The 20,513-nt window shown below is 34.6% G+C and overlaps 1 protein-coding gene across 2 annotated transcripts in view; it reads left to right on the top strand.

The window, feature by feature from the left end:
* Positions 1–20,513, top strand: part of LOC124360985 (DENN domain-containing protein 2B-like) — a 90,349-nt gene that overhangs the window by 36,386 nt on the left and 33,450 nt on the right. For both annotated transcript variants that reach the window (XM_046815023.1, XM_046815027.1), the window contains exons 4-7: positions 11,257–11,453; positions 12,484–12,717; positions 12,799–12,932; positions 14,009–14,158. In XM_046815023.1, the coding sequence (XP_046670979.1) occupies positions 11,257–11,453; positions 12,484–12,717; positions 12,799–12,932; positions 14,009–14,158 (715 nt within the window). The remainder of the gene's footprint in view (positions 1–11,256; positions 11,454–12,483; positions 12,718–12,798; positions 12,933–14,008; positions 14,159–20,513) is intronic.

A 20,513-nucleotide genomic window follows, 5' to 3' on the forward strand; every position in this document is an offset into this window, starting at 1 on the left:
TAGGGGATTGACTAAACACTCCATATCCAGTTCTACCCTTAATAAGCGAGCCATCCGTGTACCAGACAAAGCTCTTTTTATTGTTGGGATGTTATCTTGCGATTATCCACTCATCTTGGAGTAGAAGTCAACAGAGAATGGCTTATTGAATTACGAACTCCGTTCTCATTGTGTCGGAGACCATTTCGAGAAATAGCGCTTGGGTTTACAGCTTCAGTGATGGCGCCATGGCTCGCGTTAGAACGCGCCCATTCTCCACAAGCCAGCAAACCATCAGCCGATAAGCTGACTTACGCGCTTCAGCTTTTATATGGACATCAAGAGGTAGAAGTCCTAAAGCACACTCGAGGGTCGCTGAGGGAGGACTGCTCCTGAATGCTCGGTTACAAAGATTGTGCCAAGTCCACCCCCCCCCCCCCGCCCCCGCCTTTGTAAGCTTTCAAGCTTGGCTTTGGCAGTTACCTGATTCACCTTTGTCCACCAGACTAATGAACAACAAAAGAAACAACAAAACAAAATGAACTCCTCAACTTGATCAATAGCTTTGGACTTAATATCACTGTCTCAGAAGATAAACTAGACAGGGCTTGGTGATAGTGAAACCTTGGGTAGCTGTATTTGACAATCTACTGACTACTGTTCACCCAGACAGAGTACACTCGTCAGTAATTCACACAGGGCTGCTATCGGGGATCATCTGGCCATCCTCTTCGAGGCGTTCTTGGAGTATAAAATGGCCACAGACTGTTTCAGAAAAAGTCAATAATTAGACCCATTTGTGCCATTGGTACCTCATTTTTGTTATCATATCTTAAGCTTATAAATTGGAATTGATGTTATACGTTTGGAATCTGATATAAATTCTAAGTTCAAGCTCTTTCTAGATCTGTTTATTGTGGGCACTCATAAAATGTTCTTATGCCTCTTTAAGACTAAAAAACTTAAAGTAAGAATATTAATGTTTCCTGGTACCATGATAGCCTAGTTAAAATAAAATCTGAATTAGATAAGCTACATTATATAATTAATAACACCAACTCAGAGAGTAACATTGAATTCAAAACTAGGTACAAGAAACTTAAAACAGTGTATAAGAAATTGAAATCCGAAAGGCCAAAATTAATTATTAATAATGGTGTAATTGGACAAAGCTGTAAATAAGAGTAGAGCTGCTTGGGGTTTAATAAATCAAACAGCCAGACCTAATAGTAAATCAATCAGTGGAGTTCTTTTTTCTGTGACACTGGCAACCCAATAGTTTTAATAATTATTTTGTTTGTTCAGTTGAAGAATACATGTAATAATATCCCCACTAGTGATAATACATTTTCATATTTTTATCTTAACAGGTATTCCAACTTGACCCTTCCATATGTTGATTTTAATTTTATTGAATTTAAAGTTGAAGATGGTCTATGCAGCTATAATTAGTTTAAATAAACAGTACATGCTTAGACTGTTTTGGTGTAAATGCTCCAATTCTTGAAATTAGGTGCTGCCTATAAATTTGTGAAGTATTAAAACTTACCTATTTAAATGAATGTATTAAGTCTGTGGCATTTTTCTGATGTATTGAAAGTTAATAAAGTTATTTCTGTACATAAGAAGGGGCCTAAAGATCAAATCTGTAACTAATAGACCGATTTCGATAATTCCAGTTGTGTTCAAAGGTTTTGGAACGCCTACTTCACAAGCAGGTAGTTTATTATCTGGAAACTAATGGGTTTAATTTAGTAACTGTCAGTTTGGGGTTTCGGGCTAAAACGGAGCACTACTGATGCAGTTCAGTCTTTTGTAAATGACTGTTTTGTTTTTGAGGGTTTGGAACTGAAAAATGCTGTTAATTTTAGATTCTTATGACCTTTCCAAGGCCTTTGACACGGTCGACCATAGGATCCTAATAAGTAAGTTGAGCTACTATGGTTTCAGTCAACTTGCTGTAAATTTTTTTTGTTTTTTTTCAAGTCATAATCTCGTCCAATAGGAGTCAATATGTTTACTTAAATGGTTCTATTTCTGAAACTCGCCCTGTTAATTATGGAGTTCCACAAGGCTCCATTTTAGGTCCAACTCTATTTATTGCATATATAAATGACTTGCCTTCTAATCTGGGCGGAGAGCGGTGTAAGCACTTATTTATTTGCTGATGACCTGGGGATTACAGTCAGCTCTAAATCAGACGTTGAATGTAAAAGTATCGTTGGTTTCTAAGACTTCGATTATAAACGATTGGTGTGCAGCTAACAAGTTATGTGTTAATAACAAAAAAAATCCAGGATTTACAAATAACACTAGCTCATAGGCCACCAATGAAAAATGATTTCAGTCTCAAGTTTCTTGGAGTACACATCCAGGCTAATCTTTTAAATGGCAAAAAACCACATTGATTATGCTGCTTCAAAGATTGCTCGGGGCATTTTCTTAATTAGATCTCTAAAGGGTGTTATTTCTCTCAGACCTTCAGCTGCAGATATACTATGCTTATGTCCACAGTTGTCTAACCTATGGGATTGTTTTTGTGGGGTTACTCACAAGCTGCAAGCAAGCTATTTATTCTACAAAAAAGAGCTGTAAGGCTGCTATGTAATGTAGGAAACCTGCGAACACTGTAAACCTCTTTTTATAAAACTTAATATTTTAACACTGCCTTCTATTTATATATTATATGTGCTCCTGTATGTAAAAGGGGATAATTTTAACTACCTCTCTAACCATAGTAATATCCATAGTTACTATACACGTAATAGAAATAAACCTAGTATTACAAAATGTAATTTTTCAAGCACGACCAATCCAGTTTTAAGTATCAAGGAATTAAGCTGTACAAATGCATTGCCTTTAGATATAAAGACTTAAGTAGAACTAATTTTAAGAACTGTGTAAAAAAATTGTTACTCAAATCTTGCCTGTACAGTGTCAATGATTTTTATACTGTATTAAGAGAAAAATTTAGAATAGACTATTTTTAGCCTAATATTTGACGTTGTTATATGTATGTACAATTACATCTTGACAATAAATGATTTGATTTGATTTAATGAACCATAAGTGATTTGAGGCCTTACAACTGCTGTGTAAAGCCATAGTGCTATATCGGGGTTTTACGCCCATGAGATTCCTGCAAGTCTCCTGGACGTCATGAGCGCCCCCACTTTGCTTTGTGCAGGATATTATTAAGATGATCATTCCACGTAAGCTTATGGTCTAGAGTCAGTCCTAAATATTTGACTTGGTTCTTTGACCACTCAGCTGGAGTGGATGCGAGTTTCAGCCTAGAAAGAGACTCTAGGTTCTTTTTTCTAGTGAATGGTACACACTACTGTCTTAGAGGGATTTACTTTCAGTCCCTCTCCCTGACACCAGTTGGTGTACATGTTGAAGGTTGGTATTCATGATATCAACAACAACATTTGTAATATTTTCCCTGTACCATAAGGACTATGTCGTCTGCATATCCTTGGACCATAGATTCCGTTGTTTAGTAAGGTCCTCAAAGTAGACCATCTACTACTAGATTCCACAGTAGAGGTGACAGGATGCCTCCTTGAGGACATCCCCTTGTGGGTGCGATCACAAGCGATACTTCATTGAGATCGGCCCTGATCCGTCTGAAGCACAGCATGGCCCTAAGCCACCGGCACAGAGCTGGCTTGAGGCCACGCTCGCTGTGCTCCACTTACCAGTTGCAGTGAATTTGGCATTGTCGAAAGCTCCTTCAATGCCCTATGAAGGTGCACAATGCCAATTCCTTGGCGGACAGGCTATCCTCAATCCTACTGACTAGTTGGTGCAGTGCTGATTCACAGGATTATTGCCTTGCTGGTATGCATGTTGGTTGCGATGGAAGGGGAGTGTCTGAGAGAACTCCCTTTCTCAGGTGCCTCTCCACCCAGCCACAGTCCCTTTCTAATGTTTTCAGTAGAAACGAAGATAAATGATGGGACGAAAAAGATTTAGGGACCAGAGTAGTCCGCTCTCCACCCTTTTTTAGGGATGAAGACCACCCTGTTGAGACGCCAGTACTTGTGGTATGTACCCCATAAGCTAGGCTCGCCTGAATAGTTCACATAGAAGGGTAAGGAGATTCTCCGGCCCTTTGTTGAAGCAGGGCGAAAGATTCCATCCCTCCTGCAGATTTGAAAGGGGCAAATTTTAGAAATTGCCCATTGGCTTTAGAGAGAGTGACAATCCTTCTGGCAATGGCCCAGCTACCACGACAAGCTCTTGGCAGCGTGAGCTGCTCGTGGTACCAGACGTTCCAGTGTCGTCATTCTCAAAGATACAATCAGGGAAGTGAGTCTCAAGGAGAAGTTTGCAAAGAGGCTATCACTAGACCCGGAAGTGTGTTGAGCTCGAGCTTGCAGCCATTTCTAAAGATGACTACAAAAAATGTTTTGATCAATGGAAATACCGTTGGGACAAGTGTATTAGTTGTAATGGAGATTATTTTGAAGGAGATAAGGTCGTATTGTAAAAAATTTGATAATATATCATTTTTATAAAATAATTCCGGTTTTTTTTGGGTACCCCCTCGTATAAAACTTTGGTCTTAATAGGATTTCAAGTTTTCCTGTTTATGAATGTTCAAAATTGTAGTCTGGTTGAAAAGCACCAAAACAGGTACCATTTTTCGTTCTTACTGATATAAAACTTAAATTTAATGTTTGTAAACAGTTTGATTTATTTCTAGACGCAGAAATAAACAATCTACACTTAATTTAACTCCCGTTATTTTTGCTTAATTAGTTAGTTTATTGTCAACATTCAAACTAGGTTATCTGTACTTTTTGATGGGAGTGTAGTATCCAAAAAACGCCCATGCTTGTTGCTATAGCAGCAGTTCAGATACTGATGCTACAGCCTTGAGGCTGACACAACCAAAAACGCACATTGTACACTGCTAAACGTCTTGTCTTGGCGTCCGTAACTAATGACTGGAGATTTGAGGTTATGTTATAGTCAGATTTTATTTTTAAATATCAGACATTCGTGAAAGGCATAACCAATCCAAGCAATTTGTTAATTATGTGTGTTGAATGTACTAATAGAAAGGTACATTTTAATGAGGATAAAACATTGGTGTTTACAAAACAAAGAAGGCTAAAGATTGAATGATGTTGGTAGGGCCTAAAAGTAACTTTTTTATACAAAAAATTGAGTTTTTAAATATTTTCACAATAGTATATATTTATGAATGTAAATTTTGATTCTGGAGGCTAAATTATTATAGAAATGTAGACTGTTATTCTATAGGTATTATTGTAATCTTTGCAGAATACCAATACTATTAATATTTTTAAGCTACAAGACAAACTTTTTGCTAAAAAGTCTGAAGAGGTTGTAACATTTTTGCCAAACAAAATTTTCATCTCAGCTTAAACCCTGCTAGACCGTAATAGGCTTATCAGTTCTTCGTATGTATGTACATTTTCTTCATTAGGACAAAAAGGCGAACTCAACTATGGCACTAGAAATATCTTTGAGCAATGTAAATTACAAGAGCAGGAAGTAGACGCTTTTTAACCTGTTAAATGTCTATAGCTTTTTGATTGGGGCAATAAGACAATTTCAACTGTGGCACTGTAATTGAATTTATTGTTCAGCTCTGGTGAATTTAATGACCGGAAATAGACACCATTTAACCGAAGTAGGCTTCTTAATCCTACTTAGTTACATTATGTTTTCTTAATCGGGACTACAAGACAAACTCAACTATGGTACCTTATATTTCTTAGATCGGAAATATGTGACAAGGGCTAGAAGTAAACCAAAGTAGGTTTCCAAGACCTATGTATTTGTATTTTCTTTACTGGAGCAACAAGGCATACCCACCTATGATGTCGGAAACACTGTATAATTAATTCTAACCAGAAATACTCCAACAAGTGTAAACCATGATATAAGAGTGAGGTTACACTCTGATCCTCTTAACCATGGCCACTGCAATCGTATTACATGATGTGGTTTTACTTAGTAGTGTAAGAACTTCGAATTTTGAGAATTGCATTAAAACAGCGGGTAAAATAGTATTAGCATTTAATAAAGATATTTTAAATTTGGTTCTAATTACATAAATATAGTCATGCAAATTGAAATACTATAACTAGAACAGTTTCTGGGATCTGAATTAAAAAAAAAAAAAAATAACTCACACATATACTAAACAAAGATAAATAAGATTATACTAGAATGAATGTTTAATCCAACCTATTCAACCATTTCAAATTATTCAAATAAAAACAACATTTCTTAAATTTTTAACACCAGTTATTTGGTGTTGCAAGACTTTCATTGCCATAGATATAGCATTCACCAATTTGATGGTTGGAAAATATTTCAGTTGTAGAAAAAGTGTTTGGAATAACCCTAAAATACATAGTTTAACATGTACAAATTATAATCTGTGTTACCTGTATACTAATTTTATTTAACTTCCTTGCAACTCTGTAAATTAATAACTAAACCACTTATAGCTTTTAATCAGTCTAATAGATTTTTCATTATTCATAATACTACTGTTAATATAAGGTGAATGTAATTGAATTAATTTAATAAATTAGTCAATAGGTTGTTTGTACTTACTTTGAATATTCAAGGCAAATATATGGCATGTACAGTCAGTGTTTCAGACAAATTTTCTCACATAATGTTGGTTTATAACGTTAACCTTCTCTGTTGTAGTCTTAAAGACAAGTTAATGTTTTCTCTTAGAACTATAAACATTGATAAGACTTACAGATTACATTTTAAACTCCATACTGTTGTGTCATACATAGTGCATAATAATTCCTAGGACTAACCAGTAGTATGTGGAACTAATTGACTGTTTCTCTACCTGTTGCAACAAATCTACTAAAAATGTTTAAGTAAAAAAAACTGCAACATTATTTAGAAAACTAAATAAAAGGTTTGCTTTTATCTTCAAACAAGTATTCTAAAATTGTACAAATATTTTAGATAATGTTTATATTTAATATAAAATAAACAAACCTACAATTTTATATGGGAATTAATTAAATTTGTACATTTTTTATTCAGTTAAAAATGGTTTGTAACAACATAATTTAATTTATTTAGCGACAACAGTAATTTTTTATACTAACTATTGGTTATAATATTAATATGGGGGATGTTTGGAAAGTAAGTTGCTGTAATACATAAAATAGTACTAGTAACTGTTACAGTTTTTTTATCATATATATTTAAAATAACTTCTCTTAAACTATTTTCATCATAGTTAACATTTAAATTTAAGCACTTGTCGTATGTACTTACAAGCTTTTCAATATTTATTGAATAAATTTCTGCAAAAATGCATGTAACTGATCGTGTAGGTTTTGCAGCGTCAAGGTGTGACTGAGCTCCATTGATTGTCTTTACTGTTGAACATTGACATAAGAAACTTAGAGCTGATCACATTCTCTTTGTTTGTTTGTCAGTTACAGTTTAATTCACATAAGTTCTTGATATCTACAGACAATAATTTGAAAGTTCTGTGATTGTGAGCATTTGATTTTCCCTAACCTTATATTGAGTTGCTCGATGAGGTCATCGGTAACCGTGGCCAGTTACACTTTTCGTAATGAAAATTAGTATGTTCTTCACAAAACAGTTGACACTAGTTTAATTCCTTAGCAATAGCGTAGTGAACTTCATGATGACACTGCCAGATGAGAACTGAACAAAACTACACAGTGCCACTCAGATCGCTGTACTATTCCCATCTCTTTGGCAGGAGATGTGATTGAGACAGCCATTTTGAACACTAGTTTATTTCCCTTAAAAGAGCGTAGTGAACTTCAAAGTGACACTGCCAGATGCGAACTGAACAAATCTTCACATTGCCACTCAGATCGCTCCACTATCCCCATTCATTTGGTGATCATATGCTTCAGTAACTTACTTTCCGAATGACCCTTGTATCTTTACAGTGAAATAGGGTACTTGGTACTTGATTTATTACTAATTGCTGACAAATGTCATTAGTCAACTTTATATTTTTATGATTTTTACAATTGAAAATTACTGTAATTGCTTTAATTATTTATTTGATTACAAATTAGCATTAGTTACCAACAGTACAATTTCTATAATTTTTTTTGAAATCTATAAAATGTGATGTAGTAGGGGTTTTATTGTCATTGGCGGTTTACAGTTATTTCTTTAAGGAAGATAACAACACCAAAATAATTATATAAAGACGAAGTAATTATTTTCTCATTGAACATCTTATCGCTTTAAACAAAAAATACTAAAATGACAGTATTTGTTTATAAAGGGTGTACTTTTAGTTGTCTGCAGATCAACTGAATATTAGCTGCAACAGAGGTTTTTTATTGGCAGATGGATAGTTAATGTGAAGTTGAAAGAATTTGATCTCCTGACTGAACTAAAAAAATCTGGCAAAATTTTTATTCCAATTAGTTTTTCCCACTTGATATGTTGTGGAGAAATCAAAGCATTACATTGCTTGTAGTTTTTCAGCATTGTAGTAGCATTTTTGTCAATTCAACTCCCTACCACTGCCAGGTCAATTTGGTAATGTTTCATTTTCAGAAATACCTTTCTTGTGATAGTAGTACTCTGGTCAGAGTAACTTTCCTCCTTGTTACTCCTGTTTCTGCTTGGTTATATGAAATCTAATGGCCTACAATAGGATAGATAGGAAGGAAATCTTTTACTGTCTGTATGTACACATAGAACAAAATCTCTGAATCATTCTAATATTAAAATACAAATAATGTAAATTACAATGAATGCGTTGCTGTTTCCTTTGACTCAGCAAATATATTCACTCAGATACTTTAGACTACGGTACTTAAAATGTCTCTATACATATATCATTATGTAAATAGCAATGTTAATATGCAGTAATTGACATTAAAAAAATATACAGAAGTAACTATATTTTCAGAAGTAACTATACATATCTAAAAATTCTTACTTAGAATAAAGCAAATTTGAAATACACACCATTGGACGAAGTGTATAAAAATTAGAATCTCCTACCTACTATCTAGACTTAGCAATAACTATTTGTGAGGTGAATACATAAGAGCTTATTTGAAATAATAGTAACATCCAATCCAGAACCAAAGTAGATTGTAGTAGATAGTTACATTTTTAAGTCGAGATACAACTAACTTTTGCTTTTTTGCATACATCAGATCTACCACTAGTACAAACCAGAACTGAAATAATTTTTTGTTTGCCACTACAAATTATAATCTATTTCTTTCAGTGGAGGACGATATTTCATTGCTTTTCGAGTAAAAACCCTGTTTAGATTACACACATATTCCCACTCTAATCAGTAAAATGTTTTTTCTAAGCTCCAGCAGATTTAACATTAGGAGGAAATATAAGTTTTTATTAAATGAATAATTTAATATTATCTCAAGCATTAGAACTAAGAGTTGTATTTGTTGTTTACAACAACCATGGGCATAATTATTAACATTTTAATTATTAAACTGTAGTATATTATTATTGTAGTATATTATTCATATATATTAAAAAAAATTCATATCTGACGTACATAAAAAGACAATCTCTTACATACTAACAAGTTTCAAGAAAAATTAAGTGTGCTCAACTAAAAGTTTAAAAATGATAAGATAGCCTACAATAAGACCGAAGAACTACCAACTACTCTTCAGTAGTATCTAGCCCATTCAGAGAAATGCTAATCTTAAAATAAAATTAAGCAACGGCTTGTTTTTAATGTACAGATTGTCTCGTTTTGCTAGAGAGGAAATTCTTTTACTCACCTATTATGGATGCTTTTATCCTTATCAAAAAATATAGGCCCCATATAGGCTATGGATTGCCTATATGGGGAACTGCAAAACTCAATACATCTTCCGCCATAAAAAAAGAGCTATAAGGATCATTTTCTAATTAAGTCCTGTGCAGTACTGTAAAAATGTCTTTCACCAAAACAATATTCTGACCTTTCCGTCTATTTATATTTTTCAATGTCTTTCCTTTTACAAAAAGTATCCACAAAATTTCACTGTCACCAACAATGTCAATCATAATTAGGCCTACCATTTAAGGATTAGAAATGACCTTATTTTACTTCACCACAAAACAAAATAATTTCAAAATCAGCTTTTATGCCTGCATTTGTCTTTTTAACTCTTTTCCTCTTTACTTGAAAAGTGTTGCTGATGACAGGAAATTCCTGAATAAACTTAAAAAGTTCTTTATTCTAAAAGAGTACTATTGTATTCGAGAATATCTAGAAGAGAAACAAAATGTAGGCCTACATAATTAGTGTACCTTATTTTATTTACATGGGTAATTCTGTTTTTATTTATTACGTTTATATACCACATTGTACATAGACATACCTTGACGATTTTCCATGCCTTTTTATGTATTATGACAATAAATGAATTGAGTTGAGTAGAAATATAAGCTAAAATTAGGGGGTAGTTACTACCTTTTTATTCAAATCAAACTTAGTCATAACTTTAAAAAAGTTAAGCATTAGAAATGGCTACTTTTTATTCACTTCATTGATTAGTTCTTCAATTATTCTAGTCTGAAGTCAGTTACTATTTTGTTATACAGCAAGATTTATAGATCACAACACTGCATTAAAAAAAACCTAAACTCTTTCTATACTACATATGTAATAAATATTTACATTTTTCATTTTTCTTTCTTTAGTAATTTACTAAATTATAAAAAAAAACCTTTTAACAATTTTGCGTGACAAACTAAGGTGCACTGGCATTTGGTGTTGTTCACACATCCTTACATCCATCATATCACTTGAATTATATTCTTAGCCACTCCAAAAAACCTTATCAACTCCATAATCAAGGATTACTTCAAGTTTTGATAATCCATCTTTATACGACTATGTAGTATAAATAAACTATCAGACAATACACTGTACACCTGAGCTGCTAGCTGATGACAAACAATTACAATTAAAAAAATCAGGTTAGCTGTACTTGTGAAAATGAAATAATCTGGTTAGGTGTTGCATCTAAAAACTCTTAGGAAACATCCCGATGATATCTAGTGGAAAAACGGAAAAGTAACAATAAATGCAGACCGCATAACTGGCATGTGACTCAGTATTCGGTCCTGACATAACAACTTGTAACCAACACGTGTCTCCCCCAATGAGTTAAAAAAAGAGAATATATCAGGTTGTCCCTTTATAAAACTGTCCTAAACAATTATTGCACTTTTTTATTTTTTTAAATTTGTGTTATCAGTTCATTTGTTTTTTTGCAGAAGAGGCCCAGAAAGAGAGGCAGCAAAGAACGGCAGAACGTAAGACATACCTAAAGAGGGTCTGCAGCCGTGCTAAGTCCTTCCATCGACCTTCTGTTAGTTTCCCTCGATTGTTTGAATACCTGTTACTCATAGGTCTTGATCTCAACCCAGCTCGATGTAAAGTGCCGTACATCAAAGACAAATATCCTGAGGACGTAAGTCATCTTTGTCTAACTATAATGTTGAACAATCTTGCCTTTATAGCATGTCTCTCTTAATTGCCAAGCCAATAAAGTACAACTAACCTTAGTGCAAAGGTATTTTTAATGGTTACTTGAAAAAACTATGCTGAACACTATAGTTGTATCTATGTAAAGCAGTAGCTTCTTGTATCCTTTACACACTCCATGTTGTACATGGGTGGACACATTGCAGTCACACAACACTGCTGATAAAAAAAGATGCCAGCAAAGCATAGGAAAAGTATACTCCAAAAGGTGAGTCTTTATAAGTGAGAATCTAAATCAGCTGTTCTTGAAATTGATGTGCTCATTTGCAGTGATACATAGCCTCCTCAGAACTGTGTATGTATATATGTTTTCTCCGTCGGGGAAACAATGCCAAATCAACTATGGCACAAGAAATACTAAGACCGAGGTAAATCACAATGGCCATTAATATACATTTTTTACATATTATCTTAATTGTGTGAACAAGGCAAACTCAACATTGGCGTCGGAAATATAATTCACACATGGCAAGGCCTACTAAATTTCATGCAAAGCAGCGGGTAGCTGGTAGCAGTGCAGATATGAAAGACAAAGTAGTCTAATTTTTACTACATGTTTAAAAACTGATGTAAACCTATATTTGTTGTCTTTTGACAGAAGTAGGCTTCTCAAAGCTGTGTATGAATGTATTTTTCTTGATCAGGATAAAGGCAAAATCGACTATGGAACAAAAAATACTAGGACCTGAAATTACAATGGCCATATAAGTATACACTTTTTTACTCATTTTTTTTATTGTGACAAGAAGGTAAAGTTCAACATAGTATCGGAAATTTAATCCACTGGAACCAGAAGTGCTCGTACAAGTGCAAAACTCACAAAATAGCATGCGATGCTGTGGATAACTGCTAGTATTATAACAATTGTATTATCATTATACAAAAATTAAACTTCTCAATTATAAATAATTATCTCTTCTTTCTATCTTAAATTTTAACTAAAAATTATGGTGTAGGCAGAAGTACCTCGGGGAATAGAGCAGCTGTGTTTTCCTGATGCCAGCGACTGGCCGCCACAAGCTTGTTCGGATGAGAGTGGAGCCAGTAGCTACTGTATTGTGATCACCCACTCAAGCGGTACCCGCAAGTATGGCTACTGTCGCAGGGTACAGCCCGAGGGAGCACCCATCTGCTTGCCTCTAGCCTATTGCATCGTAACCCCCTACAAGGCCAACCACTATTTCGGGCAGGTCAGTCTCAGCCAGATCAATCCACAGTTAGAATAGAATGGTGGTGTTTTGTGTACCAGTCACAGCTGTTGTGTGTGGCAGGTGTTGGCTGAGCTGGAGTCAAGACATGGACAGCCAGAGCTGGTGTTGTCCAAATTTATCCAACAACTCTACGAGTGCCCCTTCCCTGCCCCAGGACAGAGCCTCACAATCATCAATCCTTCCACAAATGAGAAGTGAGCATTTGTTTGTTTCTTTCAGTGGTAATAATAGTACCATTTATCAAGTCAAGTGAACCACTCTTTATTTATTAAAATATAAAAATTACCTCAAATAGTGTCACATAATTACATAAAATATATATTTTGAACTAATTAACTGTTATATAAAAAACAAATTTAAGCTACAAATTATAATAAATCATTAGTATAAAATATATACTTGTGTATTATTATGTTGTAGATACAGTAGTGGGTCAATAATCTAGAGTAATTGGGACCAAACATTTTCAGAACTATTACATGTTTTGGATTTTTGAAGTTAACTCATAAAATGCCAAAACACCTTGTTAAAATCGGCCATAATTCACTCCAATTGTTAATGAGCAGTGGAACATAAATAAAACCATTAATGTAGTGTAATTTTAATGTGTATTTTTATTATGGTAACACATTATTTGCCTCATTCTTGTAATGGTTAAGTTGTAATATGAGAAGCATATCTATCCTTTGTTACAAGAAACTACATTTATGTACAGGAGTAATAATGCCACTAAACAAATAGTCTACTCAGTGATCGAACTATTTAAAAAAAATCATTTGATTTTTTTATTGCAGTAGTCAGTATTTGTTGCTGCCTAAACCCCTAATTTGTTTAAGAAAAATATGCAGGGTTGTTATGCTCTCACTGGTCAAGCTGTGACATTGGTGTGTCTGCTGTCATAAATGTTTCAGAATGTGTTGATCGTGCTTCTTGAATTTCACTTTCACTCTCATCCTCATCCTATTCTACTGTTTCTATCTCACCTTTAAATGAAATATTATGCGTAAGTAAACAAATACAATGTTCCTACCATCACCTCCCCTCCTGTCACTACCCAACACACAATTTGTGTACAATTCATATCCATAGTGCTCAGTAAGTTTAAACAAAAGCAATACAGTACAGTACCATATTTATTTACTCCAGATCTAGACTTTAAATCCAGATTTTATGTCCAAATTATTATGCTCTGATGTAGGTATACATTTTTTAGCTTCAATTTATAATCTCAGTATTAAATTTTCATTTTGCCTATGAATTTATTTTACAGGATGGAAATTCTACAGAGGAGACAGGATCCCAGGCAAGAGGAGACTGATATCGCCAAGTTACTAAACCTTGTCCGGTTTTCTGTTTTCCTGCAGCTGTTTGTCACTCTCCTGCTGGAGAGGAAAGTTATCCTACTCAGCTACTCTATCAGGTATTGTTTCATCACACACACAAAGTTTTTTGAGAAACCCAAACTATTTTAGGCACCAAAATCAATTTCTGACATCTTTTTGAGATTATTGAGATAGTCAGAGTACTCTAAATGGTTAGGAATGCTTAACAGTTTTCGTATGATGCCATGCTTTTAGTTATGTTGACATAGAAACAACAACCAGATTATTACTTTATTTGCTCTTTCATTCACCTTAGATCTCCTCTCAATTCAACTAGCTAATGAAAATTGTTGTTTCTGCCTTTAAATTTATATTACCACTTTGATTGCGGTAAATGCTGATCCAGAGCCATATCAAGAGTAGCCGATCTCCCTCACTGTACAATAGCAGTAAATGTGTTAACACGTTAGCTGCGCCCAAGGTTACTATACAGAAGGTTGCCTCAGTCACGTGCGCACACACTTGGCGCATCACGTCACACTCAGACCTCCCCCACCTACACTAGCCGCTGTCAAGTGCCGCTAACATGTGTTCGCTCAGACGCTCTACGATTAACCAGTTTAATGTATTTATTATCATTATTAGTGACCACGTTTTGTAAAAGTTTGGATGATTTAAGTGTGTGAGATGCCTGGGGAACGGTGTACAGTAGCAGTTTGTAACAACAGCCGCGTTAAAACACATAAGTTGTCAGAAGAAAGTAATAAGGTATTTTATCACAGATTTCGTAAAGATCAGTCATTGTCAAAACAGTGGGCACATTTTTGTAAACGGGCGGATAAATATTTTAATCCTCTTACTTCTGTTATTTGTTCTGATCATTTCACAAGTGAGTGTTATGAACGTGATTTAAAAGCAGAACTTTTAAATTTAGCCCCTAAGAAATTATTAAAGCCAAATGCTGTGCCTACACTGTTTTCATGCTCTGAAACTGCTATATAGCATTCAACAATATAAAATTATTTCTAGCGAACGAGACAAACGCATTAAGAGCAGGGATTCCAAAAAGATTGTAGAATGTATTTTAAATAATGAATCTACTGAAAATGAAGCCAGTTTAGAAGCTCCGGATATGAATGATACCCTGTTAAAAGAAAACAGTGAACTTAAAGAAAAAATCGCTTTGTTGCAAAGTAAAATTGATTTAGATTGTCGTGAAATAAAAAAACTTAAAAAAGACAACCATAATCTAAAAAGAAAAACAATAAGCTTACAGCAGGAACCAATAAAGCCCATAAGGTGCTCAAATCAATTTTAACAAAAAATCAAATTGATTTATTGCTTAGCATGAAAAAACAAGGAGCTTGGACAAGTGATGAAATCTCGTTGGCTTTTACTCTAAGGTTCCTTAGTAAGAGATGTTATTTGTTTATAAAAAGAAAGATGAAAATTCCCCTCCCAGGACTTTCAACGCTTCAACGTTGGGCTTCACGTTTTGTAATTGATCAAGGGCTGTTTGTTTCAGTGTTAAAATATCTCGAAGTAGCTAGCTCTTCATTTAAAGAGCACGAGCATGTGATTATTTTGCAATTTGACGAAATAAAAGTCAAAAAAGTTATGGAGTACGACTCCAAGAACGACCAAATTGTGGGTCCGCACAGTCAAATGCAAGTTGTTTCAGCTCGAGGACTTTTTGCAAACTGGAAGCAACCCCTTTACGTTAAGTTCGACACACAAGTTACTAAAGAGACTCTATCGACAATAATTATGAAATTAAAAGAAACAGGCTATACCCGTAAAAGCTTGTGTAAGTGACATGGGAGGTGAAAATGTAGGATTGTGGAAACAGCTAGATATAACTACCAAAAAGACATATTTTGTTCCTAACCCCTCCTCCAACGAAAAGGTATACTTATTTGCAGACGCTCCTCATGTTTTGAAACTAATTCGCAACTGGTTTTTAGATACTGGTTTTGAACTTTCTAATGATCAATTTGTTCAAAAAGAGCCAGTTTATACAATTCTAGATATGAAAGTAAATGAGGATTTAAAAGTATGTCATAAACTAACGACAGCGCATTTAACTGTTCAAAAAGCTGAGCGTCAAAATGTGCGGAAAGCTAGTGAACTAATGTCTCACACAACGGCAACAGCCTTGAGACATTACTTAAGAAATGACGAAGTTGCACAATCCACAAGCAGTTTCATTGAGCTTGTGAATAAATGGTTTGACTTGATGAACTCCTACAGTCCCCAACAATTTGGAGAGTCCTCTCAAAGAGGGTATGGACAAGACTTGGTCAAACAAAATGAAATATTAGACGAAATGTTGAAAACGGTGACAACAATGAGATGCTGTGGGAAAAAGTCCTTACAGTTGTTTCAAAAGGGGTGCATTATATCTATCATGTCACTAAAAGAGTTGTTAAAAGATCTCAAAACATCGTACGACATTAAATACATTCTCACTCATAGGCTTAACCAAGACTGTTTAGAGAATCTATTCTCTCAGATTAGAACGAGAGAAGGACTAAACGATCATCCTACCCCATTAGATGCCATATACCGTCTGCGGATGATCATTCTTGGTAAAACTCAAGGCATATTACAGCAAAATACTAACACTAACAACAACGAAGACACGTCAGAAACAATCGTTAGTAAAGTATTGCACGTAGCAGGAGTAAACTTAACGTGATCGAAACTACATGCCCTTGCTTCGAACAGGCCAATCTTCAGTGGAGATGACACAAGATAAACTTCCATGTACACTAGGACCAAGCAACCACTCCGTTGATTGTAAGAATGATGCCTTGGAGTATCTTTCAGGATGGGTGGCCAAGAAGTAAAAACAAGTTACCCATATCTTACGACAGTTCAAGATGAAGAGAACGTAAAATTTCCTGAAACGGCATGAATGATTCATGGATTAAACATTTATCATATGCAGGATTGACTCATCAATCACCAGAATGGCTCAATCAAGCAAAGTGGATGAATGAAGAATTTGAATCATTTCATAAAAAAATACTTTTCCAAAGAACCAGGTGCGTATTGGTAATATTTCATAGAAACAAGTAGGCTTTTGTAGTGTTCATTTCTTTGAATGCGCTGAGCGAAACTGTATTTATGAATAAAATAGGTTTGCTTGTTTGTAACTTATTTTTTAAATTGAAAAATATTGAATAATACAATTTTTTGATGGTATGTTATTTGCAGGCGTAGTAATTTTGTTACATAAAATAAAGAGCTACAGCAAGTTATAGTGTTATTTACATTTAAATTGAGATATTTCAAATGCTTTAGTTGTATGGCTTCAAATGGACGGCTATATTTGTTTTATTTAGGATATATACTACTTAAACGTAAAGAAAAATAAGAATATATTAAAATTTTGTTTATGTAGGTATCATTGTTGTTTCCAGTTTTATTGTTCATTATATAGATACATTCTAAATCATCTTTGATTTGGAGTATTGACATCAAATAAATGTATTACAGTAAGTTAAAGTATGCAAACTTCTTCACAGCTCCAGCTTTAATATTATTTCAATGTATATTTATATTCTAAATATTTCTCACCATTTTCAAGCTAGCAAATACAGATGCCTCTATTAGTATGCAATATAATTTAAATTCAACCGAAAACCCCGTTGAAATGTATTTTATAAAGTTCTGTTATAACTACAAAAGGTTTTTTTTCAGGCGTCGTAAAACGAATGACAATGTCAGTTTTCCAGAAATACCTTTGTATTCCGGAAGAGGTCGCCAGAGTATTCATAAAACAAAGGACCATTAGAATGAAGTTTCTAAACGAAAAAATGACTCTTGAAAGAAAGAACCTAGTGAGTGAAGACAGGAAAACTTCAAAGAAATATAAAAAACTCACGACTTGAAAGTGTTAACATAAGTCTATGATACTGATTGTAGAAATTTTCTAATAAAGCACGAGATTTTGATAATTATTGATTTATCTATCCGTTTGCTACGTACTTTTTATTAAATGAAGTAGAAACCAATCATCTTAAAGGAATAAAACATTCTCAGTAAAACAAATTAATATGTGCATTAAAGTTGGTTTTGTTAATATTGAGATCAATGTATCTTCATAAATACACCAATTAGGTCATGCAGTAGAATGTAATAGTAAAAAAAGGATTTAAAGGATAATGTATCCCAAGAACAAATACAAAATATACCGGTAAATAACTGGCTCTAGCGACCCAAACAATAGGCTTGAGCAGAGAGAGAGCGCGGGCACAGGTTGGCGTGTGACGTCAGTGCCGCGGTGGCTACTTTCTACACACGCCTTACCGGACTGAGACAACCTTCTGTATAGTAACCTTGAGCTGCGCCACCAGCTTGATCTTTCCAGCACAGTGATGGTGGTAAGAGAATTGTGCCAGGTCGTACTTTGCTGGTGGTGGTGTAATGATTGAAACTGGCTACTGATATGATGTATTGGTCTAAAACCGAACTGAAAGCATGCTGTGTAGAATGGACTATACAGAGAACCAAGAGGTGTTTTCTAGTTCTTTGTGAGTGGACAAGTGAATAAGGCAGGCTTGCAAGTCAACAATTTTCATGTATTTCTGCTGACCAGATATAGCTGGTAATTGTTTGTGTGCTCAATGTTCGTTTTTAAAATATTATAGAATACTATTTATTTGGAAGTAGACTATCAGTACTATAAAATTAAATTTCTTTTCAAGAATAAACCATTTACAATGTTAACATACACAATTTATTTATAATGTAACTTAATTTATAGCAATGTGCTTACATAGAACAATAATTTGCCTCATTTTATGTACTTCCTTGAACAGATTTTACACAAGTATCGTTTATCCTCACATTGGTTACTGAGTATTCACTTTTTAAGATCTTTTATTTCTAGTGCCTAAGCTCTGTAATTGTTTTCTTTCAAGATATTTTACAATTTAGTTTAAAGAACGGCCAAATTTCAAATTCAAAGATCAATTCGAGAAACGTCAAAGCTGAAGGCATTCAGCTATTTTTGTGGGTATGAGTCTACATCTTTGGCTTTCTACACCACTTACGTACAACACCATCACTCTCAATGTTAATCATTGCTAACAGCTCCTCTGTCACCTCATGGACTTCATACACCAGTATGGTTAGATAAATCTACTACCATCTCCACATTGTTGTAATTATCTACAACTTGTTGTTTTAAAATAGGCCTGTTTTGTTTGTCTTTTTTATATTTCTACAAAATCAATCCCATGCAGAGTGGATAGCGTGTGCATGTCTCGTTTATTTTTCTATCTGGAGACAACTATACCATCTAGGTTTTCAAGTGATGTCATATCTTTCTTCTTGAGAGACTGCAACTTCATTACCTCAACTGTTAGGCTTTTCCTTGATGTTCGAAGTGTTCCAACTAGGTGTGTATCTTTTGATAATAGGTCATTCACCAACTCAAGTGATGTTAAATAATTGTGAGCATACACCACATGGCCTTTGCACAAGTAGTTTTCAATGAGCTCTGTGGCAACAGACTTTGCCATTAATTCATTATCATTTACGCTGGTGCCTTTCCCATGTAAACCTTAGTTTTAAAAGTGTACACATGCTTGTCACAAAGTTTAAACATTTTGATCCCATATTTGTGGGCTTTATTACCTAAACAAGAGCCTTCCCCTAAAGGGGGTCATACTTTCATCAGCAATCATTCTTTATCTGCAACCTTACAGTTAACAAGGAGATCATTGAGCTTTATGATAATGTAATGATCTCAGCAATCCAACCTCAAATAAAATGTAATCATTATCATTGAAGTGCCAGAATTAGAGCAGTAATTGAAAATTGTTTCGGTTAATGACTTTGTTGGCATCGTAGTTTTTGTACAATATATTTTTTTACTAATACAATGTGAATCGAGGATTTGATGTTAAGCCCATCAATATCAAAATACCAAAGAACTTGGTCATTCCCTCTGAATTTGTTGATCGCCATTTTCACAATGTCTGTTACTATGATTCAAATGTATTTCATAGATAACTTTATCAGAATTTCTGTTTGTCTCATCAACTATCAATTAACCCATTGCGGATCGTATTGTTTTGGCGCGCGGGCACCAGCGGGCGCGAATTAATTCACGGTCAGCGGCCGCACGAACAGCAATGGTGCGCCACATCGTATCGCTCGCTATTATATACTAGAAAATTCAGCTGCGAAGGCATTCGTTCAGATGGAACATGGGCCTGCTGGGGTATCCGTGATGTAGGAACGATAACACGCTAGCAAGGTTACGGCGTGGCAGGGATGATGTCTGAATCATAGTCTAAATAAAGCGGCTCGGGCGAATCGATTGCAACATCCGGGCCATTGTCTAGACTAAACCCACCAACATGTACGTCTGCGTTGTTTAGTTGTGTCACTAACCTCAAAAGTATTATAATAACAACTGAGGAAAACACCCAATCAGAA

This window comes from Homalodisca vitripennis, chromosome 1, assembly GCF_021130785.1.
Source record: "Homalodisca vitripennis isolate AUS2020 chromosome 1, UT_GWSS_2.1, whole genome shotgun sequence".
Taxonomy (NCBI): Eukaryota; Metazoa; Arthropoda; class Insecta; order Hemiptera; family Cicadellidae; genus Homalodisca; species Homalodisca vitripennis.